At 44.6% G+C, this 27,332-nt stretch overlaps 1 protein-coding gene across 2 annotated transcripts in view; it reads left to right on the forward strand.

Annotated features, from left to right (window-relative positions):
* The window catches only part of CTNNAL1 (catenin alpha like 1), an 883,049-nt gene that overhangs the window by 836,247 nt on the left and 19,470 nt on the right, over positions 1-27,332 (forward strand). Inside the window, exons 15-16 of one of the 2 annotated variants that reach the window (XM_078687708.1) lie at positions 19,924-19,972; positions 23,181-23,237. In XM_078687708.1, the coding sequence (XP_078543834.1) occupies positions 19,924-19,972; positions 23,181-23,237 (106 nt within the window). Of the gene's footprint in view, positions 1-6,701; positions 6,878-19,923; positions 19,973-23,180; positions 23,238-27,332 lie in introns of those variants that run through there. The other variant, XM_078687709.1, reaches the window with a different exon arrangement.

Raw genomic sequence — 27,332 nt, forward strand, 5'->3', positions numbered from 1 at the left:
CCACAGTCCTGATGATGATCCCAATTACTATGGATCGAAACGCCGTCGACTCCCCAGCGATAATTTAGGCGCCCTCTATTCAGTGGCTGTCAGAAAACGGAAATTGAAAAATTGAATTGTTTAAATATTACGCTGTTTTTATGCACTGTACCACCCAACAAAATCTTTCAAATATGGGTATCATAACAAATCAACCATGTGCCACCAAGTTCAAACCTCCATCCACGTTTCATCCCATTATGCCTAAGGACAATATAGATGCTTTTGGTGACGTAGTGGTGGAGGATTTGAAAAAGCTTCAATGCACCATCTCACGAAGAACCAAATGTATTAGATATGCGGAAAAACAATACAGCAAACTAATGAAAAAACTAAGAAGCAACTCCAATCTAATAATAAACAAAGCCGATAAAGGGGACAACACTGTTATCTGGCCCCGTACACTGTATATGGAGGAAGCGGAAAGGCATCTGAGTGATTCAACATGTTACAGAAAAGGCAGCCTCAATGATATTATGCACCTGAAGGACATTGTCCACAAGGAACTAAATCAATGGAAGCGTGACGGATTACTAAGCAAACAAGAACATGCTTTTATAAAAAATGATTTTCCTGTTACACCTTTTTTTTATTTGATCCCCAAAATCCATAAGCAGATCTCACCGGTCCCTGGCCGTCCTATAATTTCAGCTCAGGGTAGCTTATTGGAATCTATCTCATGTTATGTGGATAATTTTCTACATGAATATGTGGAGGCTTTGCCATCGTTTATCAAAGACACTGGACACTTTCTTTCAAAAATTAATGACATTGTTTGGGATAGTGAGTTTGTGTTGATAGCCTTAGATATAGATTCACTATATACAAGCATAGCCCATATGGATGGATTGAATGCCATTAAGTTCTATTTGGGGAAACGTAGCATTGCGTTCAGTCAACATAGTAATATGCTGTTGAAAATGTTGGATTTATGCCTTAGCAATAATTATTTTTTGTTTGATAGGGAACTCTACCAACAGTTGAGAGGAGTGGCTATGGGGGCATGTTTCTCCCCTACCTATGCATGTTTACATGTAGGGTGGTGGGAGGAGCATGTCCTCATGGGCTCACTTGCAAAATTATTCCCCAATAATATAGCTCATTTCTGGCGCTTCATTGACGACATTTGTATGATTTGGAGGGGTTCGGTAGCATCTGCTACCGAGTTTGTCAATAAAATCAATGACAACCAATTGAATCTAAAGTTTACATCACAAATCAGTACCACCAAGATCCAATTTTTGGATGTTGAAATTTATATGTTGGATGGTAAATTGCAAACCCGACTCCACAGAAAGCCTACGGCGGGCAATTCAATTTTGCACGCCAACAGCTCGCACCCAGGTCATCTGGTCAGAAGCATCCCTTATGGGGAATTTCTGCGGATACGTAGAATTTGCAGTTCCAAGTCCGATTTGGAGAAATGCCAGAATGAAGCATTTTTGAGATTCTGTGCAAGAGGCTATAATGCATCTTTATTACAGGAGGCTATGAATAGGGCTAACAGTATGAACCGAGATGATTATTTCACTTCCATCAGTGTTAACAGCATGCACAATGTGCAAGAGTCGACAGAGGAAGCCCTTGACAAGGTTAGTTTAATCACTACCTTTAACAGTGAGGAAAGGAAGGTGAGGGGGATATTGAAAAAGCATTGGCCCCTGTTGAAGACCGATATTAGTGTGACACCCTTGTTACCAGATGAACCATCCATTGTCTTTAGAAGAGCACCCTCTATGAGCGTTGCTCTGGTTAAATCGAGTCCCGAGGTGATCATAAAGAAAAATTGGTTGTCTGATGAATCTGGATTTTATAAATGCATCTCTTGCAGAGCATGTAAATTCGGTATGAACACCAAGGAATACTACTCTGCATTTGATCCTATGCCCATCCAGATTAAAGGTCATTTTACTTGCCGCACTGATTTTGTGGTCTACGTACTCCAATGTACGTGTGGGCTCAAATACATTGGGAGCACCAAATTACAGGCTTTTAACCGTATCCTTCAACATCTAAGGGCAATCGTCAACTCTGATGAAAACTATCCAGTTGCGCGTCACTTTGGCTTGATCCATAAGAAAAACTTGAATGATCTGAAATACTTCATTATTGATGCAGTGCCCAGAAACATCAGGGGGGGGTAACAGAGAGAAAATTTTAAGGCAACTTGAAAGCAAATACATTCTGCTTTTAGACACTAGGATTCCTAATGGAATGAACACAGGGGAGGACCTGCATTGTTTTTTATAATTAAGGGTCAATAGAAGGGTGGCAGACTTCTAGCTACTGTCTATACACCCCTAGAGTTCTTACAACCTAAAGGATCCTGTGGTGTTTGTGCTCTCTTACCATATTTAAGTCAGTTATATGCTGCTTTTGATCTCTGAATTTACCATCGAGACTTTTTGTGATGTCGTAATTTAGCACTGTATCTTCATATCAACTGTGTTTGCTACATCTGTTATGATAATATTAAATGTAGTAGAGCTTCGGCAGACAGCGTTATAGATATAGGGTGTATTGGGCACTATGCCATAAGTTCCTTTTCTTACAATAAGCTGTCAGCAATATGATTTGTTGTCATTCCGGAGTAGGATGTGCTGCTACAATATCTGTTAAAACATTCTAATTAATACATGTAAACCTCCATAATAAGGATCAACATGCATTAATATATTGTCTTCCCAATCCTATTAATCAACTGGTGACTGAAGATTATATGAGTTCGTTAGTTGTCCTATCTCTAAGTCACGGTTGATTTTGCACTTTGCACATTGCACGTTTTGCACTTTATTTATATAAGATTGTAGCACTAGCACTTTTAAAAAGACTTTGGGTCGTCTTAAACATTTATACCATCCTAGAGTTCATAGACTGTTTTCACCTTGGTTTATCTATAACTAGAATATGCTTTGCGTAAATTGTTTAGGAGGTATGAGTGGTAAAACATGTATATTGTTTTTGCATTGTCCGTGGTGTACTGTAATAATGAATTATGAAAAGTTTTTACAATTATTGAATTTTTATACACATGGATTCATCCTCGAAGTGATATTAATTGTTATAGTGTGTTCTCTATGTTTATGGATTGGTAACGCCCCCAATTGTCAATTGTGCACAGTATTTAAACACTAGTATTGGTTCCTCAAGTCATGTGATCAAGGCTACTGTGACGTAGCCGAAACGCGTCATGCTGGCGACAAGGGGTCAATAAACCACCTTTGAATTTAATCACAGCGCTGTGGAGTGGTCTGTACCTGTCTTTCTTTGTCGGAATCCATATCCGAGAGGGAGGTGGAGCCGGAGTTTGGATCGTATATATATATATATATATATATATATATATATATATATCACATCAGCTTCTTCTCCCACGATTACCGTAGATAAAGACACGGCACAGCAACAGTTTTTCTTTCACGATTTTTTAATTACACACCATGTGCAAAGAAAAGTGCATCAGTTGGACGGTCTACGCGTTTCGGCTTCCTGCCTTCAACTGGACCATTTTACTCTCAGACCAGTGATTTCTTGACTAGACGTCACCTCGGCAGAAGCGAAGAAGGCCTTCAATCGTATTTTACGACAGAAATCTAATGCCTCCAGTAGACATCTTTAATTGTTGTAAGTCTTGTTGCGGGGGAGATGCGAACCCGCAACAAGACTTACAACAATTAAAGATGTCTACTATAGTTAACCTTTCGGAAAAACAACTCACGAAAGATGAAGAAATGCTCTTGAGCCTGGGCCTCAAGTTTGTCCCTAACAAAAAAACAGACTTCACGAAACTCAAATTGGAGGCATTAGATTTCTGTCGTAAAATACGATTGAAGGCCTTCTTCGCTTCTGCCGAGGTGACGTCTAGTCAAGAAATCACTGGTCTGAGAGTAAAATCGAGGTTTACCCCCACACAAAACATTCCAAAGCAAAGTATTGCTTTCGAACAAGCGGTCCTATCGTCTCTCACCAAATTGGAAAAAAACAAAAGTTTCATGAGAAACAATATCAGTAAGGGTATGACCACAGCAATCCGTGATCTCAAATCAGACACATCCATCATAATAAAACAGGTTGATAAGGGTGGGGCAGTGGTGCTGTGGCCCCGCTCCATGTACCTTACCGAGGGGCAGTCACATGTGAACAACTGTGAGTGGTATAGGCCGTCAAAAGAGGACCCCGTACTCGCAATTCAAGATAAAATTGCTCGAATCTCCAGGACAGGGCTGGATGAAGGTTTTTTGGGTCCAAAAGAGTTCGAATACCTTAACAAGAAATTGCCAAGAACGCCAGTTCTTTATTTTTTACCCAAAATACACAAAAATGAACAGGTACCCCCAGGCAGACCCATCGTTTCGGGCTGCAACTCGGCACTAGAGCCAGTGTCTAAATACATTGATTTCTTTTTAAAACCTTTCATAGTGCAGGTGAAGTCGTATCTCCGAGACACGACGGATTTCATCACCAAAGTAGAGGGGCAAACATTTGACAAAGAAACGCAACTGATGGTCACACTTGATGTCGCCTCACTATACACCCAAATTCCTCAAGATGAGGCACTAGAGGTTATAGAAGTATATCTTGACCAGCGTGACAGACCCCACCAGGTACCTACTTCATTCATTGTGTCACTGGCAGAAATTACCTTACGGAGTAATTATTTCAAATTCGAAAATGATTTCTTCATACAAATCAGAGGGACAGCCATGGGCTGTCCTTATGCGCTGGAGCTGGCAGTGCTTTACATGGCCCAATATGAAGAAAGATTCATATATAACAACAATCCATTTTTTGGCCACATAAATCAATGGTTACGATACATCGACGACGTCTGGCTCCTGTGGCAGGGGAGCTAGACCGAGCTCGACCAGTTCCATGCATGGTTAAACTCTCGGCACAATGATATAAAATTCACATTGAACTCCAGCCAAAAAAAATGACTTTCCTAGACGTCACAGTAGGCACTTGCGATGGAACGCTATCCACAACTATACACAAAAAAGAAACAGACAGAAATACTATTCTGCACTACACGAGCTCACATCCACAATGCCTAAAAGAAAATTTGCCCTATGGGCAATTGTTAAGGATAAGGCGTAATTGCACAAATACGTCGGATTTTGAGACACATGCTACATCATTCTGCAGCGAAATGGCGAAAAGGGGTTACCCCAAAAAATTGCTCACTCACTCCAAAAAAAGAGCCAGATTTATCCCTAGGGAGACTCTTTTACAAGTGAAAAGGAAGGAAGAGCGTGACAAATTGGTCTGTGTGACGACCTTCGGTCAGCATACAAACCAATTAAAGCGCATCATTCTTAACAATTGGCATTTGTTGGAAACTTTAGAACCCCCGTTTCAAAAACCAATTTTCGCCATGCGGAAAAACACAAGCATAGGACAACAGCTCATAAAAGCAGACAGCTATATTCCAAAGCAGAAAAGTGATCTTATAGCACAGTGGAATTTAAAACCGATATGTGGGCATCGCAAATGTGGCAATTGCGTTTCTTGTGCAGCGACATTGGAAGGTAATGTTTTTTCCCATGATGGTGTGACATGGAAACATGATGTATTTACAAATTGTAGAACCAAGAATGTGGTCTACGCTGTGGTGTGTACGTGCAATAGAGTGTACATTGGGAAGACAACTCAGGCCGTCAATATCAGGATCACACAACACCGTTCACGAATAAAGAAAAAAGTCCTGACTGCACCAATGGTGGAACACTTCGTGAACAGTAATCATAGTGAAAATGATTTCAAATGGACTACATTGTTTTGGATTGACCCAAAACATCATACTAATGTGGAAACAGCTTTACTTCAAAAAGAGGCTTATCTTATCATGAAATTCGACAGTGTGAACAAAGGTCTCAACTGCTTAAGTGAAATCAACAGAGCGTGAGAACCTTACATAATAACACCAGCCTGGCATAACTACTAATCCCATAAGACACCACTCAGGTCTTTCTGGCCCACACGTTTTGATAGGTCACATGAACATCACATGACCGTCTTTCAAACTCGCTGAGACGATCGCGACCATCGCAAGCAGATTGACTCCGCGTCCGTGTGCAAATGAGATACGCTTCCAACTGTGCTAAACCAAGGTAGGCTTTAACACAGAAAGGGTAGATTTAGGCTTCTTTTTCTTGTAAGAATCGTGAAGTGACCTTCACACGTCCCTGTATCGAATTTATGTCTCCACAGAACAAACCCCATTTGAGTCAAAGCAGCAGCAGTTAATTCCGCGCTCTCTGGGTCGACACACAAGTAAGTTCCTAACTCACCATAAACTTACAATCGACCTAAAAACAAACAACACCTGCAATGCATGTCCATATTTTTACAGAAATGTGATCCCAAACAAGAGATCAAATTCCAGCACGACGGCAGAAACGCCGCCCGAGCAAAACGACTAAAGGTAAAGAATTGTGTTCCCCCTCCCCGCCTAACCGAGCACCAGTTCGTAGTACAATCCCCTAAAAAACTCACTCTATTGCAGCTTGCACCCACGGCAGCGACCACATTCTACAACAAGTGCAGCCTTGGACATGAAAAAACAAGGTACGCTGCACCATGATGCAATTATTGTAAATAGTTAATGGATCGAGGACTCTTTAGCTAAAAATTCCCCTTTGTTCTTTTTGTTTTGTAAATAGTTCCCATGGACCAGACTCATACCGCCCTGATGAGAGTCCTTTGAATTATAGAACAGGACTCGAAACGCGTCGGCATTTTCCCTTCAATGACATTCAATGCCAGCGATTCATGTATATTAATTAGCTCACATCCTTCTGACTTGTACATAAGCGGATTGATATTGTATCGGGTTGATACATTTTCCAAGATTGTCTTCAAATTGTTGGTCTTGTATTGATTACTGAGACTTCAATAATGAGTAATAGTTCCATGTTTTAGCGAAATTGTGAGCACACTGTAATTGTCCATTGAATTATATGTTCACTAATGTGTTTATTTCACTGTAAATATTTATGATTGGTTTTCTATTTGTGCAATGTGTTATTATATGGCAATACATAAAGTTGATGACGATTTTTGTCTTGTCTACAAACGAAAGAATCAGAAGATTCAGTTGAAAGAAATTGACAGAATCTAATGTCAGGATAGACTAATAAATTTTTGTTTATCCTCAGTATACATTCATTGTTTAATTTACAATAGAGGCTTAGGTAAACCCCCCCATTTTCACACCTAGATACTTCTCGGCACGAGGCTTGCACCTTTCAAGGCCCCGCCCCCTCTTCACACTGTGAGAATGTTCTTCAGGTTCAGCCCCATCCAGGTGACCTGTCTTCTGCCCTCTTGCTGACCCCCACCTCAAAGCGAATTAGGTGCTTATCCACAGCAGAAGACGGTGGCATCCAGGGAGGGCAGGGCGATCATTGTCTGGTTTCCAGACGTTCTGATCTGGCCACTGTTTTCCGGCCTCTATCTTGTAAATTGCGCGGCAAGAGACGCATGTAAACGGCAGAATGATTAGCAGGGGAGGATTAGCCAAATATTCTTCTGAACGTCCTGCAGATAATTTCCGGAAGCCTAAAATGAGATGAATAATCTGAATAATACACGTCTGTGTAATATAGAGTATTTAACGCAGCTTGTGTCAACAGTGAAAGCAACATTGCAAATGGAACCGTCAAAGCAGAAAGCAATGAAAACAAAAATAAATATTGAGTTGGCAAGAAGTGTTGTGCAGATATTCCGTGGAGCTCCTTTAAAACGAGCACTGCTTTGTATATGTATAAATCAGTCCGTTTTACTGGACCACTCGCGGGAAAGCTGCGAGCGCGCGGAAGGGCATCTCATAGTTGGCAGCAGAGGCGGCACCTTTTTCTGACTTGTTGAACAGCCATCTTTGAAGCAAACTCTCCCTCTGGCGGTAGAAAAGTTCCTTGCAGATTTACTACTTTCGTGAGACATTTTTGATACTGAATTAGAAGCACAAGTCTGTTCTTCAGGTTAATCAAAAACTCATAGAACCAGATATTATTCTGTGCTTGTCTTTAATTAGAGAAATATGCAATTATATTCGAGTCTATTGGTACTGAAAGCTCTGCATAACCGTGGAACGTGTTAATCAACTGATAAACGTATTGCCCTTCATTTAAATTATATATGAACATACTTGTAGAAACATACGAGACAAAGAGGGTGAATGTAAATAACATAGATGGCATACATATTTCTGCGAAATACAAGCTTGAATTCAACTCATACATACAATGTGGAATATTGAAATTGCAAACTTTCGGGCCTTGACATCAGAACCAGTGTGTTAAGATAACACCGCACCTGACTTTGCGGTTGATTTTTTTGTACTTTTCCCTTAGGATGTTAAAAAACCTTTATTGTCTACAGAACGTTTCGTTTTTTGTGTGTCATTAGTTGAGGTGCGTACCTATAGGAAGTCTGTAGTGATGATGTCCACGCAGATGATGAAGTAAAGATGTTTATTTGTAATTAAGCATTTAAGATGGTAATAACGCCCCACCAGGAACATCCAACATGATGCTCAGCCCAATGCTAACTGTCATCTGCAGCTCCACAGAGCCCCAACATTCTACATTACATCATGGCTAGAACATTCCACAAGCTAGGGTAGAAAGAGATATAACATGTAATGCATAACTAGGATAGCAGAATACTACATTTCCCCTTTCGTCCGAATTGAAAACAAAGAGAGAAAGAACATGGATCAAAAAGAACCTCGTTAAGAAAGAACCAAAGAAGATACAACAAACAGAAGAATAAAACCCATCCTCCTTTAAAATAGAAATGTAAATAAGACAGGCAAATATACAATAACCTATCCACTCTCCCTTCAACAACAGAAGAAAGATAAGAAAACAGTAGAACGGAAGACGAAAATTGAAAATACCAACGGCTAAACGACATGCACACCTACTGGCCAGACAGGAATGCAGGACGGATAGACACAAGTATAAAAACCAAGATAGCGTTCAAACTCCAACCCTCAAAAATATATGTTAACGAATTGCAACATGAGAGTAGGAAGAGTATAAATACAAAAGAAAACAGATAAAAACTGTAACCTCAAAAGAAGACAGAATTACCTATTTTCTCACCAAAAAGTTAAATATAATCATGTAGAAAAATAATCACAATGAAGAAAAACTTTCCCATATGAGGGATTTAGCATTTCATGCATATACAGGAATAAAACCCAATAAAATCCCTTAGCACTAATAAAAATGGGACTTAGACGTAAAAATTAGAAACTTAGGTGGGACTAACACCCCCTAAACATTGGTAAATCCCTTAGCACTGATAAATGGGACTACGACAAAAATTAGAAAAATTAGGTGAGACTAATACTCCCTTACCAGGTGGGAATGACACCCCCTAAACTTAGGTGGGACTAACACCCCCTAAACAGGTGGGACTGACACCCCCTAAAAATTGGATAAATAGGATATAATCCAATTTTTTGTATAGGTGGGACTCAAACCCCCTATAAAATTTTTGATGAGTCTGAAATACAGAAAAATCGCAAAAATAGGATATGGGACTTAAAACCCACCCCTAAGGACTATGGGACTGTAACCCATTCCTACAGATTAAAATACATAGCGTCAACGCAAAACTTTGAAAAATTGGATATGGGACTTGAAACCCACCCCTAAGGATTATGGGACTGTAACCCATTCCTATAGACTAAAATACGTTGTGTCAGCACAAAACTTACAGATTAGGATGTGGGACTTAAAACCCATCCCTAAGGACCATGGGACCACAACCCATTCCTAAAGACACAAATACACAGAGTCAGTAAATTGTAATTTCATCAAAAGCAAATTCTTAAATTGTAAAGTACTCTTTTGCAAGAGATACAAACACAGTGCTCAAATAAATAAAAAAATTACTTGAAACATATTCTATTTAGAACACTATTACAAGGCAACGTAACATTTTTCTTAATTTTGTGAACTGATAGTGTTCCGAGATCCTTCATGTTAAACTAAACTTGTTACTCTAAATTAAAGCCAAAAAGTTTTGAACATAAGATTGTAAAACTCCTCAAGGTATAAAACACCAGGAAAATACCTTAAAATTATACTTTGTATGTAAATGGTACCGATAACTTTTCCAACTTTGTCTCTTCAATGCTAGAAAGAAATGTTTTGAAGTAATAGAAAGTACCTTGAAATGTAACCACTAGATGGCAGCATGGTATAGCGCAGAGTACACTGAATACTTGTAGATCTTGCATTTTCCTTGCAGGCGGAGATTACTTAATGTTCATTTTTTTTAAAAATATTTTTCTTTTTGATGATGCCTTTACAATTGCGAGGATAACTGTCGGTCTGCTCCCCTTTACTGACTGAATTGATTTCCAACACGGGTCACACAAACGGCTGAAAACAATTAAAGTCGTGTTTCTTGGAAAACCGTCAGCGTTGTTGTGTCAAGGACGATGACACGCTTCTCACGTTGCTGGTGACATGCTCCTCGCGTTGTTGGTGACGCGCTCCTTCCGTTGCTCCGGGTGGCTCACGGATTGTGGTTGCTTACCAGCGCAATGTTGCTTCAGAACTTGCAAGCTGGGAAAGACGTCACTTGCCAGAATCTCTGCCTCCATGCGATGCACACTGACCACCATACCCTCCTGCAGGGTTCGAATGCGTCATCATAACTGAGAGGCAATTGACGAGAAAAGAGCTCCTCACCAACTGAAAACGGACTCCAAGAAACAGTTGGTCCCAATGACCTCAGAAGGTAATTCACTTTACTCGACGTTTTAACTATCATTAAAATTGTTCAGAAACGTAAATTTCACAGCACATCAACAAAATGCTTTTTAAGTGTTTCTGTCAGATAAATGAGAAGTTTTCTGCTGAAAATTATTTATTTTACACGAAGAGTGTCTCTTAGTAATTCTTAACACACATGAAGAATTAAATCGTTTAAACACTGAATTATACGTTTTAGCAGATGCAGAATATCTTTCAAATGATATTGTTGTGCATGTTTCATTTGGTTTAAAGCAGATATAACAAAGGAACAAAAATATGCTTACTTTTGTTGAATGTTTAGGTGAGCCATGTACAACACGCTTGGGCAGGGCTGTCCGTTTTGAGGGACACTGGTGGGGCTTCAAAGTGTGTTGATTTTCTCTTAGTGGCTCCTTGGTTTTGGCTCTTTTTCTTTGTTCCTTGGTTTCTTCCTTTGGTTCATGTAGGTCCGCTTGTTGTGACTACTAGTTGAAAACTGCGTCATGTCTAGTTGCTGTAAATTGCGCCAACTGTTGTATAGATGTAATATTGAGGTTTCTTAAGTCACTTGTACCTTGATTTACGCGTAGATTCTTCTAGTCCTCGTCGCCATAAATAATGTGATGATGTCCACGCAGATGATGAAGTAAAGATGTTTATTTGTAATTAAGCATTTAAGATGGTAATAACGCCCCACCAGGAACATCCAACATGATGCTCAGCCCAATGCTAACTGTCATCTGCAGCTCCACAGAGCCCCAACATTCTACATTACATCATGGCTAGAACATTCCACAAGCTAGGGTAGAAAGAGATATAACATGTAATGCATAACTAGGATAGCAGAATACTACAAAGTCTTCATCCTCGCATCGCTCAATATTAAACAGCCCGGCCTGTCCCTGTAATGACCCCTCACATGTTGGTCTAAATTTTCACACCAAAAAAAAGGGCAGACATTTAAGACTGGCCACGATGGTCAGCTTTTACATGTCAGAGACTTGGTATGGATTTGGACGAAAATATGTTTGTACTTCAGTTTACTAATTCGGCCACAGACACATTTTACCCTCTTCTTTGAACTTCACTTGTTCGTTTGGTTGTGCAGGTTCGTGGAGTTTTATTTGGCTGGGTTTGGTAAGGCTTCAGAGATGAGTTACACGACTGAGGGCAGAGAAGAGGGGCAGGAAAAAGCGCCTGCTGCAGAACTAACCAAAAGCTGTGGGCGAAGAAGGGCAGTAGGGGCAAGAGTGCGGCTGTCTTTCAGCAATATAATGATGACGTCAGAAGCGGGTGGGATAACAGGATAGCTGCTGTTGGATGTAGAACTTGTCAGTTTCCTCGCTTGTTCAGATGGACGGTAGCCAGGCAGAGCGTAAGAGGAACAAGGTAAGGGCAGTCTGTGTGTGTGGCGAGGGAGTTCCCACCCTCTGGCCACCGCTTCCATCCCCTTCCTTGTCCCACTGGGAAATGGCTGCCTGCAGAGAGCCGTGCAGGAGACTGGGGCGGCTCTGGCATGGAGTACACGAGTGAGTCTGCAGGAAGGATAGCTTCGGTCTGGCTTTGACACTGGACACCGCCTCATAAAAGCTTCCACACAAGATGAGAAATTCGACGAGGAGAGGCACCGTTCAAGGCCGTGCCCCTCACACTGATAACGGGCTTTTGCAAAGTGCGGCGGACGGGGGACCACATTCTCATATTCAGTGTGTCTGCTGCCTCCTCGCTCAGCAGATCTGATGGGAGGCTGATAAGGCGGGAGTGTTAAAGGACAGGCATCTCCGGTAACCAAGGCGAGAGAGCCAGCAAACCAGTCCTACTACATGTCAAGTTCCCCGAATACCACATGTGCACATGCGGCACACGCGGCTTGTTGTGCTGGTTGTTGCCCTCCCTGTCCCAGGACTGTAAGCAAGGGCCACTGTTGCTCGTTGAGTAGACTGCTTGTTCAGGTACTCAGCCATAAGCAGCTGCCTGTGCCATACGAATATGGCACACTAAGGGGCTGTTGGACCCGGCCTCGTGGCGTGGTCCTACCCCTCCCGCATGGCGGGCCCCGGACGACATCGGCCCTCCATCCAGCCCAGGTCGGCCTTGGGCACACCTCTGCACGCCCTCCAAACCACCAGATCCGCCACCCGGCGGCCCACAACCACTGACACGGCACACTCGGGCCGCCCCAGCATTATCGGCCCGGTGCTCACCCCGGACCCTCATTCCAGGCCCGACGCCATCTTGGGCCCATCACGTCACAGACACGTGGTCCCGGCCCAGCCGCGGCCACGGCCTCAGCGAGCCCGCCATCGAGGCACCAAGAGTCTCCGGGTGGTAGAGTGGCCACTCAACCAGAGACAAGGGGAGGGGAGTTTCGATGGCTCTCCAACCGTCCCCGGATGCCTGGTTTCGATCGGCCTCCGGCCTCCCTGAGCGCTGGCCCCACCTCCCTGCTGGGTGTCTGGACACCATCACCCCGGCCCCTCTGACCCCCAGGCGAGAGGGTCCGGACATCAAAGGACTCCAGACCTATATCTGGGCCAGCCACGGAGTAGGACGGCAGTTGTATCCCGGAGTCGAGGAGCCCTGCTGACACTGTCGCGGCTGACCCTGAGACGAACTCCCCTTGCTGTTCTACTTGGAACCTGCTGGCGCTGCCGCGGTCCATCTTTGCTGTAACCATCTTGGAGCCTGCTGGCGCTGCCGCGGTCCATCTTTGCTGTAACCACCTTGGAGCCTGCTGGCGCTGCCGCGGTCCATCTTTGCTGTAACCATCTTGGAACCTGCTGGCGCTGCCGCGGTCCATCTTTGCTGTAACCACCTTGGAGCCTGCTGGCGCTGCCGCGGTCCATCTTTGCTGTAACCACCTTGGAGCCTGCTGGCGCTGCCGCGGTCCATCTTTGCTGTAACCATCTTGGAACCTGCTGGCGCGGTCCATATTTGCTGTAACCACCTTGGAGCCTGCTGGCGCTGCCGTGGTCCATCTTTGCTGTAACCACCTTGGAGCCTGCTGGCGCTGCCGCGGTCCATCTTTGCTGTAACCACCTTGGAGCCTGCTGGCGCTGCCGCGGTCCACACTCGCTGAACCATCTTGGAACCTGCTGGCGCTGCCGCGGTCCACGCTCGCTGAACCATCTTGGAGCCTGCTGGCGCTGCCGCGGCCCAACCTTCCGGAACCCCCCAGCTCGAGGATTGAGAGCTGTGCGTAGGGTCCCATTGCAACCGACCATCTATAAGACTGTCCCGCTACCTTGCCCCTTGCCACGAGACTTTCCAGATCTCTGGATCTGCTGTATATATTGAAACGATACTTATTGCCCGATAAAGATTGCAAACTCTACCTACGTGTGGTGTATATTTGTAGTGGTGTGGTTACTCTGCTGTACGATTCTAGGAGAGGGCCCTCCCGTCGGAGGCCTCTCGACATCGCTCGGTCCCTTCTCTGAAGGAGGGGTAGACCTAGGGGTGGTCAGTCAGACACCTTCTGCCTCCCCCGGGTTCGCCTTTCTAACAGGGGCCTATTATGATTGCAGTTTTTCCGCATCCTCCGGGCCGGCGGAAGCCACCGCCGGCCCGGAGGATGCGGAAAAACCGCAGCGGACCCACCAAAGACCCACCGCCACATTAGGATGGCTGGTGGGTCCTGGTTTCCGTCCGCAGCTTTTCCGCCGCGGTTGGCTTACAACCGCGGCGGAAAAGCTCTAATATGGTGGTCCGCCATATTAGGAAGTGGAAAAGCATGTGTAACTTCACTGCGGGGGCCCGTTGCGGGCCCCCTAGGTGAAGGGGGGGTGGGGGGTGCACATGGGGGTGCACATGGGGGTGCACATGGGGGGTACCTATGGTACCCCCCTGCATTTGTATGCAGAAATCGGCAGGCACCGCAGGGTGCCTGCCGCTTTCTGCATACAAATGCACAGATCGACCATGTCGGTGGATTGAGAAGATGTCGAACGAACGCTAGGACTAACGAGCGACGACGGATTAACTAAAAACCCGTGGAAAATAAGAAAAAAGAAGTGATTGCCCCCTCGTATTCATTGGGAGTTGGGTCTGCATTTACTAGGGAGCAGCCTTTATAACAGCGGTAGAGGACAATTGGACAGGACATACTGTTTGGAATAAAGAAGCCCCCTACCCCCGTTTTTTCTCGATTGTTGGAATAGTGCACCGAGAAAAGAACTTCGCTGTGCATTGTCTTCATTTCGGTTGGAGTTTCACTCATTACGATGGATCATTATTAGCCCTTGTCCTGATGAGGCCCGTAGTGAATGGGCTGAAACGCGTCGACACCCATGAAAAGACACCAGTGTTAAAATAGTTTACTTTGTGAAAATATATACTTTAAAGAGTATGCTAAGAAGATAGGTCGAAAGAATATAGACCGTGTCTGCTCTTTTGTTGATTTCTGGTTAGATCTTAATTCATAGGAATGCTTAGTTGTACATGGTTATAGCATCCTTTATTTTCAAGAATTGGTGGGCTAACATGTTTTGAAAGATATAAAAAATATGTGTGTATATATATATTTGTATAGATATTTTGTGTGTATATATATGTTTATTTTGTGATTGTACCTAAATATTGTTTGTGAATTTAATAAGTCAGTGTGGTACATAATTGTTCTAATTTTTCAAATCAAACACAAAAATAAAGCATAAGTTGGAAATTGGTGTGTTGAGTTGGAATTGGGTATGGGTACATAAATGAGGCAACATTTAGTTTCTTGGAAATGATTAATGGCATTCAGAAGGAGATAATTTACATTGCTCTTTCATAAATAGATTTTGAGAATCAGACCAGAGGCATCGTTAGACTTTAGACTGTTAGTACAAATGCAATGTGTGCATTTTTACCATTGCGGCGGATGCAGCTTGAAGCCGCACCCGCCGCAATGGTAAAAATAGAGGATGTGACCGCCAGGGTGGCGGTCACATCCTAATTGCACAGGAGGGAACTCCGCATGCAATGCGGAGGTTCCCTCCTGTTCTATGGTGGCGGACGGACTCAGGTCCGTCCGCCATCATAATCGGCCCCTTAGTGTGCAGGGTTCAGGGAAGAATAGAAGTCCTGCATATTCAGTTTGAGGCTGAGGCGGGAGAGCCCAGGAAGGCTATCCCACATTGTTGGCTTAATTTAGCATTAATGATCCAAAGTTTGGTGACCTAGGAATGAAGTGTACATATATGCTGTATTTTTATCATGCCCTTAAAATACACTATGAGACAGACAATGCTGACATCTCACAATGCTAATCAGAAAGGCTAGACTGCGAGAATCTTAACGTGTACACAAATTGCCGATCCTAAATTTACTTTTAAGTACAGGAGAGGTATAATCACACCCTCAATATATCACAGGGCCTCCAACATCACCTGTAGTAGTTCTGCATCTGAAATCATTCACCAAAGAGCCATGAAACTTACTACCAGCTTTATGGAGATAACATCGATTTATATCTTATAGAAACATGAATAACATGATTTCTTTACAAAATTCATAATAATGAGGCATAATTGCTTTACATTTTCAAATACACCACTTTCACAAACCTCTTATCCTATCCTGTCCCCATCCCAGGGCCCAAAAACTGCACAGAAGCCTGCGGCCGGTGCAATTAAATACCAAATACCAAGGCTGTGTAGAATTAAATCCACCTCATGCCTCCTTATTCCACCCTCTCATGCCCTCAGTAAACTCCTGATGCAGAAAAATGAATGCTGGTCTCCACCGGCAACCACCATCTCAAATTAAGCTCTGGGGTAGACTATGCAAATTCCTTGCTACACGGAAACTTAAAGGCAGCCACTAAGGAAAGTGTCTCTAAGGGATATGTTTGCAAGGGATGTGAAGATGAAAACCAAATCCAACCCCTAAAAGGTGAAGACTGATACCCCACAAATGAGTAGAACGATGACCGACTGCAGGAAATACTGAGGCCAAAATTACCAATTCTAACTGTTAAATCCTTCTCTAGATCATACTCTTCTGCGTTTCTGTCATGGAACAGGGACTAACATGTAGGGTGAAAAACTACCAGTCCCTTTATCATATTGGAAGTCCCAAATTTAGGTCCCCTGGCATACTGATCAAGCCAACCCATAACGACCCCCTAGATTCTCTAGATCACCACTGTCATCAGTGATTAAAAACTCAGTTCTGTTCTTGTTCATGAATTATTGTTGGGACCTGTCTTTATCTGTGATAGAACAGTAGTACAGCTGGAGTGGTACCAAGGGAGTAGCCAGAAATATATAATATCCCCACTTTTAACCATAAAAGCAATTGCACAGAGCTAGGATAGTGAAAAAACCTGGTGAGGAGCGAGTGAGTTCTCCCACCGAATACATTTTGATCAAAATGGGAAAAAGGGTGCATTTTACATCACAGTGCTTAAAGAAATGGACTAAGAAGTTACAACGACAGCCTGACTCTTTCAGAAACTTCAGATCGCCCAGAATTGAGAGGCTCGTCTCTTGATGGATATCTCGAAGCGTCATTCGGCTAAGTCGGCGCTCGGCCGACTGCATTGGCTTCCTGTTTCTGAAAGAGTCAGGTTTAAGGCAATGTGTATTGTTCACAAGTACATCTCCGGCAAGGGCCCAGCCTTGCTTCAACACACAACAAAGCTAGGGTCAGAGCTATTTTCTACCTGCACACTATTCCACTATGTATAGTCTTTTATCAGTTACTCAGAAACCTGTGCGTATAGGTCGAGGGCATGACCCATAAACACCCCCTAAATAGTGATGCAAGGCATCACATACAATGAAAAAAACACACAATGACCCGCACAAGGAAAATTATACTCAAATTGTAATTATTGCCAAATAATGCAACAGTAATTTTCAAATATATATCATAAACGCTTTCCAGAAAGAGGTGAAGTCCAAGTCTTGATAGTTGTGTAGAAAAAACTTTTTATTCATAAAACAATAGAAGTTCAGAGAATTGCTAGCTGCCAACGCGTTTCGTCACAAACGTGACTTCTTCAGGGCTCTAAACTTGGTAGAAGTGTAATTGATAGAGCTCGCATCGCTTGTGCAGAGATACACCAAAAAGAAGAAGATAGAACACTTAGAATCGTGCCTCCTGGTCCCTTTCGTATTTGATATAATTTTCAGGTGTAGTTCTATATTGTACAATAGTATTCACAATTTTATCATCCGCATCACAAAGATATTGTCAATAGTAATATGATGTATCCCCAATGGCGTCTCTCTCTTTTGCTTGTATGATTTTTTAAGGTATTGTAAACCCCATCTGGGTTTCTTCAGTAAGTGGCGGGCATCTAACAATAGTTTGATGAGGGGGGAGCCCACATGGAAAAGACGGCACGCCCGGTCCTCAGACAGGAACAAGGTACAAAAAGGGCGGTAAGTAGGGAACGGATGACTAGGACAAGTACAAGAAGGAAACAACTCCGGTAAACAGCTACAATGACCAACCATGCTTCAGTCCATGGTGCAATTATATGACACCAAGAGGACTTTAAGATCCAACAATAAACATCTGTTGGCAAGTCCGAGGATCAAACGGTCATGGACTGGAGGACGACGGTTCTCCTATAACGCGGCCAAATTCTGGAACCAGCTTCCAGATTTTATTCGTCTTGAGTCTGACCATCTTAGATTCAGGAAGCAGCTGAATACTCTTCTTTTTGCTTGATCAGTGATGGATGATTGGTGTCACAGGAAGCGCTGGGATGTCCTTGGGTAGCCATGCGCTACACAAGTGCGTATTCATTCATACTGAAGCTGATCTTCTGACGGGGTTTGAGCTGCCCCAGAAAACTGTCTCAAAAATGGGCCAAATTGTGCATTTGAAAGCATAAATTTCCCGAGTATATAGGCAAAAAGTCATAGCGAGGTCATTTAGTTTGGTGGGCACGGTATTCTGTCTACCGGCTCTACTTACATATAGTTGGACAGACTGTAATGTTTCCCTTGGCAGTGCCCTCTCTGACTATGCTGTAAGAAATCTTACACCGATGGTAATTGGTTTAGGCACCTCAGACCATCCGTCTTTTTTTGGTCGGACGTTCTGGTGCACGTTTTGTCTGTTTGGGACCGCACGGAATAGGCTGGGGGCCTAGACCTGGAAAAAAAGAAAAATAACCCTTACACCTAGTGCAGGCTCTCTGCTCACAGAACAGGTTAAGCCTAGGAAGCAGAAGGGTAAATGTCCCCCTTGCAGAACAGACACAGCACTCAAAGTAACTGTGCAGGTTTAAAATTAAAGCCTAAGGAGGCCCAAGCCCTTGTGCGTCCCATTATGCAATACAGATAGCACCAATGCACAGGTAGCATAATATAGTGCAGTCATAAGGACCGTTCCCTCTCTTGAACAGTGGTGTGGCCCCATGCAAATGAGGTAAAAACACTTTGCTGCAATGCTCTCTGTGCGTGGTGTAGAGGCAGAGAGGCCGTCAGCAGGTGCACTGACTGTGCACCATACAGTGGTGAGACACAGTCAGTGCACCCTCATTCAGGGTACCCTCCTATGGATCCTGCCAGACGTCCCTCTTCATTCACTGTACTCACCTGCAGGGGAATCTCTAAACCCCACTCCCTCTATGGAGAAAAGGCCAGGTGTCACCTGTAAAGCGAAAGATGGACCGGCTACTTCTAACAGCTGATGCACCTTTCACTAAGGCGCTGCCACTAGGCCAAGCTCAAACCTGCGACTGGCTGGAGGTCAGGTCATTATATGTAATAGGGTGCACTATCCCTGTTTGCGACCAGTACACCCTCAGCATAATAGCCCTGATGATCCATATTTATCACACTATACAATGTTTCACTATAGATTTATAGATCTGCAGTATACAGATCACATTAAAGCACTATACCATATATGTGGCTAGTTGGATGGATGAATGAGTGGATGGATGGGAATGGGTCTTTGGATGAATGGGAATGAGTAGTGGAAAAAATGATGAAATAGGCAGAGAATAAGATGAAGCCAGTGAGAGTTAAGTAGGGCGGGACACCTTGCAGTTTTTCTGATGGTGGCTCTTTAAACTTTCCCACAATACAGGGAACTAAGAATATTTCATTCACTAACTGTAATGACCTCTATGTAGCAACTTTAATTGCGTGGTAACTAAACTTTTTTTTTTTTTTTGTTGTAGGGGGGAAGGCCTGTTGAAGACTACCCAGGATTTATTTCAGCAAGCTGAGGTAACGTGGTGATAGGTGCATCTTTAGGCAAAGTCGTTACTAAAATCTCCTGGCGATCGGACTTTCAGAATACTCTTGGTAACCAAATTTCCCTCTTCTTTAGGTAGTGCAACCTTTAGTTAGTGATTGGAATGAGAGAACAAAGATTTCTCTTTAGTTGTTTTATGCTGTTTGGCGTCTGACGGTGAAGGACATGGGACCCAGCAGGATGTAAACACTTTTTAAAAACACGCATGGCGAGCTAAGAGTGCAGGAGAAACCAGTCCGTTGTGGAATATGTTCAAGGGTTATATGACAGAAGCACGCATGGCTAAACCACTCGTGCCTCAACAACACTGTCCCAACAACAAATGCGTCTTAACCACACATTCCTATTCTACCACGCATGCCTTTACCATGCAATTTTGTGGTAAAGGCATGATTGGTAAAGGGATATGCGTGGTAAAGGTCACAACAACGTCCTGAGCCCTAACACCCTGCCCCATCCCTCCAATATACCCGCCCCTGACCTAAAAACAACCCGACCCCCCTCCGTGAGCCCTAAAACCTGGCCCTAGCCCAAAATAATATCCCAACTGCAGCACCCCGCTCTGAGTGGCCCCCACATCCTAAAATCAACCCCAACCCCCCGCCCTGTGCCCTAAAACTGCCCCTAGCCCTGAAAACTGTCCCTTCCCCCGCCCTGTAGTGTAGTTCCTATATTCCCAATAGGCTCTGCGCATTGGAATAGTATATCCTATAGATGTGACGTAGGACTTAGGTCGACTAGGTCTCTATCGAATATATTAAACTTAATTGTGAATGCCAGATAGCTCAGAGGTCACTAGAAGGGATTTAGTTTCTGACAACCGCATAAACATGACAACTTTGTTTCCCCAAGAATAAAACTGATCTTCAGAGTCGTGGAAACAATAGATAGATATTTCACTTAGTCAATCGTGCATGCTTCGTTTCACCAGAGGTGCAGAGAAATAGATAGATGGGCGTTTTCAATAAAAGGATTTATTGAACAGTCTTCTTTCTCAAGCATAAGAAATGAACTGCTACAATCGTAAAACTGGTTGCAAAATATAATGCATACAGTAAAAAGGGTAGAAACAAATAATACTGTAAGAGCATTGTATGGTTCCTAAACCATAGATAAATACATACATAAATACCAGAGGCTAAAAGTACTCAACTGGTGCTTCTAAAATACGCCTACCCCGATGTACCTAACCTAAGCTTAGTACGAGGGAAGAAGTAAGTGAAGTGTAGCTTAAATGTAGTATTCTTTTGCCAAGAATCTGTCCAAGATTTCTCTTAGGGTCTAATCAGCTCCGTACCTTGATTTGGAATGAAGAAGGTCAGGCTCAGGACTCGATTTCCCAACAACCCGCAAGGGTAGCTTGGAAACACTGGAGCTGGATTTCTCGGCAGGAGAAAAGACAGTGTCTCTCTCAGTGCGCCTGCTGGAGGGTCGGCTTCCTTTGGCACTTGCAGTTCCAGGGCGCGTCGGGCAAGTAGATTGTCGAACTGCTCCAAACCACCATGTGTTTGCTATGGCAAGTGTGGGCATATTTATACCTTGAAGGTGCTGAGATTAACGTAAAGGTGGACATAATAACGTCATCAAAGAGTCTCAGTTCTTTGAAAACTCCATGAGATCTTGGACAAGTCAGTATTCAAGCAAGGGGAAGTCCCTAGCTGCTGAAGCCGAGTTTTCCAAGAAATCGTTGTAGATTTTCGGAACAAGTGGAAGTAGCCCTGCCGTATTTGGACTGCATGAGCTATGTCTAAATATGGTTATGATTCTTATGCCTATATAAGGATATGGTGATTTATACCTTTATAAGGGCATGAATCGGAAAAATTACAATAGGGTCCTAAAATGTTACACAACAGCCCCGAGCACTTAAACTCATCCCCATGTCCTAAAAACTACCCCTACCTCAGCTCCCTGCCCTAAAACTGCTCCAGCCCTGAAACCTGTCCCTCCCCTTCCCCTGAGCCCTAAAACTCGTCCTCATATCATAAAAACTGCCCAGCCCCCCACCTTTAGTACTAAATCTTGCCCCTCAGCCATATTAACCACCCGAATCCCAGCCCCCATCCTGAGCCTTAAAAACTAACCCCCACCCCTGAAAACGACCCCCGCCCTGAGCCCTAAAACCTGGCCCCAGCCCTAAATACTACCCCAACCCGCCCATGAGCCCTAAACCAGCCCCCATTCCTAAAAACAACCCCCTCACCTCCTAACCTGGGCCCAGCCCCAGTTAATAGACCGCATCCCGGAGCTTCCTCTCCCGATCCTTCCTGTTCCTCTCGCCGCCCATCTGCACATCTGGATCGCGCACTGCCTTAACCACGCATATGCGTGGTAAAGGCAAGTGTGGCTCTGCTTGCGGGGAAACGACATGCATGGCTCAGCCCGCATTGTAAAGGCCGTTTCCCATGTTCAAGTAATATACAATGTAGAATAGACTTTACATACAGCTTACTGCAGAATGAATGACCAGTACTGCTTAGCCTCATGCACAAACCCTTTCACTTTAATCACTTCAGTTAAAAACCATCTATATTCAGAAAATCCAATGTAATCAGGCCCGGACTGGCCGTTGCGGGCACCGGGCAATCCCCCGGTGCGCCGCACGGGTGGGGGCCGGTTTTGGGCCCTGGGGGCTGTTTTTGTTACAGGGCCGTTTTTGCAGCATAGCTGCAAAATCGGCCCTATAACAAAATCGGCCGAAAACCGGCCCCGACAAAGAGCTCGGTTGCACCCCCTGGGGGCCGGCCGAGCACTTTGCCAGGGCCGGTTTTGGTTCTCAGTCCGGCCCTGAATGTAATGACTTGTTTCTGCTGTAACACCTAATGTTTCCAGAGTCGAAATGTGGTGTGGAGTTTGTGTTAGAATACGGGAAGGAACAGACAGTCTTAATAACTAAATTATGACTTTCTTTGCATCCGTCCCTTGGGAATCACCCAATAGATTATCTCGGAGACTAGATTTGACACGAAACGCAATTATTCCCCTGAGAATTTGCAGATGCCCAGTTACATTATTTGATTGCTGGGGTTTCTAAGTGTTTTAGGCAGGCGCAATGAGTAGAAAAGCACTTCGTCTGTTCTCATGTTTTTCTGTCTGGCATTTTTATTCGGAAATCACTCAATTTTACTTTAGGTGTTTTAATAATTGAGGATTGCTAATCCTTTTACTTATTTTTTCTAGATTTTTGCTGCAACTGGATTGAAACTTTCTTCACTTCTCCATGCTTTTTCAAATCAGGTATGTTGTATTTTATGCACTGGAAAGTCATGCATCGGTATTCCATATAGAAGCTCACTATTTTATTTTAAGCAGAGCAGGCAATGTATTACATCAGGCGTGCTACTATCTTTGGATTTTAAAATATTTTACTAGTTTCAGAACGTCTTATGCAAATAGTTTAGAATTTCTCATTTTACCATTCTACTAATCTAGCTGTGAGCTTTTATAATTACGTAGGAATTTTTTATTCACTAAGAAATCAATATTTGCTCTGTTTTCAAAACATTCAACATGATCAGTCAGCGCCTGGACACGTTTACTGTAAATTCTAATTCTGAATTGTGAAATTGCTACATAGTAACTGTATTAGCTACCCCCAGACAAGCTCACCTTGAAAAACAGTATTCGACTACCCATTTTACCCAATGTGTTTAAGTTTATCAGCCAATTGAAACTTCATCAGTTGTCACAGAAACAAGCTACTAACCAACCTCTTTTCAAGGGCCCCGTTGTTCCTAATGCAGGGGAGGGGGGCGCCCCCTTATTTGTGTGATATTGTCAGCAGTCGAAATTGGGGTTTGACATGGGATTGTGATGCTGAAAGCCAACGCCGATTTTGGCTTTACTTTTACAGTCAAGTGGCTGACACCGCATGCATTTTTTGCACTTTTAATACATGCAAACCTAGTGCTGATCTCCACTTATATGTAGGCTTACATTTAAGTCTTAACACTCTCCTAGCAATGTAATGCCCCGGTTACTTACCGGTAATCTTCATTACTCCGAGTTAGTCTTCCTCACCACATGACTAACGAAGTGAGCTTCAGCTCTACACCAGAACCCTCCAAAGCAAAAGTTAGCCTCCCATCCCTTCCCAATATGGCCAACCCATACACTTCATGACCACTATAAGAGGCGGGCCAGCCCAACCTCAAAGCCTGAAACTACCATGCCAAAACATGAAGCCGATAGCCAGACAGGGAGGGAGGCACGGGACCTCATGTGGCGAGGAAGACTAACTCGGAGTAATGAAGATTTGCCGGTAAGTAACCGGGGCATTACCTCCTCGTTAATCTTCCTCGCCACATCACTAACGAAGTGAGCACATACCCAAGCCAGGAAGGCTTCATGGTACACAAGAAACCACCACCAAGGCGGAAACAGGTAACCAAAACAACTTTTAATCCATTGTGTAAAGGAACAACAGAATAACAACACAGTCCAATCACGGGACAAATCAAGGGACGGCAGAACCGGCACTCAGGACAGCTCCTGCAAAATCCCCAGGAGGAGAGCCCTCCAGGACCACCCGGTAGTGTTCCATAATTATGTGGGGAGATGACCACGTTGCAGCCCGGCAGATCTCCTCAATGGACACACCATTAAACGAGGCCCAAGACACAGAGACGTTCCGGGTGGAACGACCCTAGACAACCCCCGGGAAATCAGAACCCTGGGAATCATACGCCAGCAGGATAGCCTGCTTCAGCCAGCGACTCAGAGTAGACACAGGCTTGTGACCAGAACGCACCGGCCCAAAGGTCACAAACAAACTGTCACACTGACAAAAAGAGGAAGTGGGGGCCAAGTAAATCTCCCCCTCACGACGGACATCCAGCAAGGACTAGGAACATCCACCTCCGGGAAGAAGGAAGGCAAGGACGCCTCACGAGAGCGGTTAGCCAGGGAGAGAATCTTAGGCAGAAAGTGGGGATCATGGCGCAGGACCAGACGGTCCGGCAAGACCCTCAAGAAGGGAGGAGACCGAAGGAAAGACCCCAGCTCGCCCATGCGGCCAGCCGAGACAATGGCGATCAAGCAAACCACCTTGAAGGTGAGGAATTTCGGTTCCACTGACTTACGGGCTCAAAGGGAGGACCCTGCAGAGCCCGCAGGACCAAAGGAAGATCCCAAAGAGGACCCAGGCACACAGCCCGAGGCCGCCACAGAGAACGGCTCCGCAGCAAGCGAGCCACCAAGGAATCCAGCCGAACCTGATCCGGACTGCGGAAGACACGCAGGGCAGCCTACTGAGCCCTCAGAGTGGAGGTAGCCAACCCCAGAGAAAAACCCTCCTCCAGGAAATCCAGAACCCTCATGGGGTCCACTGACACTGGATCAGAACCCAGCAGGCCGCACCAACGAGAAAAGGAGGACCAGTGACGGAAATAGGACATCAAGGTCGAAAACCCCTGTGAACCCTGCCACAAAGCAACCACCCCCGGGGAACACCCCTGGGTCAACAAGGTCACCCGCTCAACAGCCAAGCCTGCAGATGGAGCTGGTGCCCTGGGGAGAGGAGGCCCCCGCAAGGGGAAGGGATGATCCGGAATCGGCCAACAGTCCTGAACCGCCAGCTCGCACAGGAGAGGATACCAGGAGCGGCGAACCCTCTGGACGTGCAGCCTCCCCTTTGAAAAAGAAGAAGCAGAAATTAACCAGTCATCCAGGTATGGAAAAACCCTGATCCCCTCCCAGTGAAGAATGCCAACCAAGGGCGCCAGAATCTTGGTGAACACTCTTGGGGCATCCAACAGGTCCAGAGAAGCCACCACCTCCCCCTGGACCAGGAGAGGCAGAATCTCCTGCAGAGAAAGCATCTTGAACTTAGTGTGAGGAATGAAAGAATTCACCCGCTTCAAGTCCAAGACAGGCCGAAAATCCCAAGACACCTTTCTTACCAGGAACAAGATGGAATAGACGCCGAAACCCCTCTGAGACGGAGGAACCGGCCGGATGGCCCCCTTCACGAGCAGGTCCTGGATGCCGGCGAGCAAGGCCACCCATTTGACCGGAGAGGAAGGCAGTGGGGTAGCGCGGAAGGCGTCCGGAGGAGGGGAACGGAAGGAGATGGAGAGACCATCTCTCACGATCCGAAGAGCCCAAAGGTCTGAAACAGAGGACTCCCACGCCGGAAGGAAGTGACGGAGCCGGCGACCCACCCAAAGAGCTTCAGCCCAGAAAAGGGGATCTTCATCAGTAAAGCCTTCATCAGTAAAGCCAGTTGAGCAACCAGATCTGCCGCCGAGCCCCCAAACAGTACCTTGGCCACCCCCAGCCAGAAACCCTCGGCCCGCTAGAGCAGATCCTAACCGGCACATACAGAAGACACCGGGGGAAAAGGGGGCATGGGGGGGAAGGAGTCTAAGGTCACCACTTACCTGACGCATCTGTAGAGACTCGCGCAGAACTAAAAAAAACAGGCTTTGGGGTTAGGCCGGCCCGCCTCTTATAGTGGTCATGGAGAGTATGGGTCGGCCATATTGGGAAGGGTTGGGAGGCTAACTTTTGCTTTGGAGGGTTCTGGTGTGGAGCTGAAGCTCACTTTGTTAGTCATGTCGAGAGGAAGAATAACAAGGAGGTTATGTGCTCTACCTATTACCAAAACTTTGTGCGACAAAAAAGGTAATGATTACACTTTTCCTGCATTTATGCTTTGTCTTTCATTTTGTAGTCACTCGTTATTCCTTACCTAAAATATATGGAACTGATCTGCACACATTGATGCCACATTGCATATTAAATTTAGGGTTATAGGGATAGTTAAAGTATATTTCCCAAACTTGAACTATAAGCGTAGGTGACAGAAACTGGCCCCCTTTCATTGTAGTAAATTAGGATACACATATGAAGAACATACTATAAAAAAAAAGTCTTTATTGGATTTTCAGTTAATACAAACATTTAGAAATTGCATTTTGTCAAAAATCATATCACTAAGTCACGTTGAATAAGCCTCTTTACATAGTTGGTTCTTCATCACATGTAGATTGTGGAACAATACGACGTGGAGTTTTGGAAACATAAATGGGCGGGGACCTAGATGTAGGCTATCTACAAAAGGACGCACTGAAAAAGGGCATCGGTCGTCAATATCTTGCTCAAGAATGCAGAGATTTATATGGAATAGCAGCCAAATATATTTAAGGACGCGTGGTATGGGGCTGGAGGCGGGCATAGTCCACAACAATACTCTCACACCGACTCATGCTCCACAGCCAATCCGAGGATGTAGGCTATTTGGACCTTCCCCAGTGTAGTGCAATTTCCTGATTGCCTAACAGTAGTGCCAAGGAGGTAAGGCGGGGTATGTTCTGGGTATAGCCCAAAGGG

This window comes from Lissotriton helveticus, chromosome 4_1, assembly GCF_964261635.1.
Source record: "Lissotriton helveticus chromosome 4_1, aLisHel1.1, whole genome shotgun sequence".
NCBI classification, from domain to species: Eukaryota; Metazoa; Chordata; class Amphibia; order Caudata; family Salamandridae; genus Lissotriton; species Lissotriton helveticus.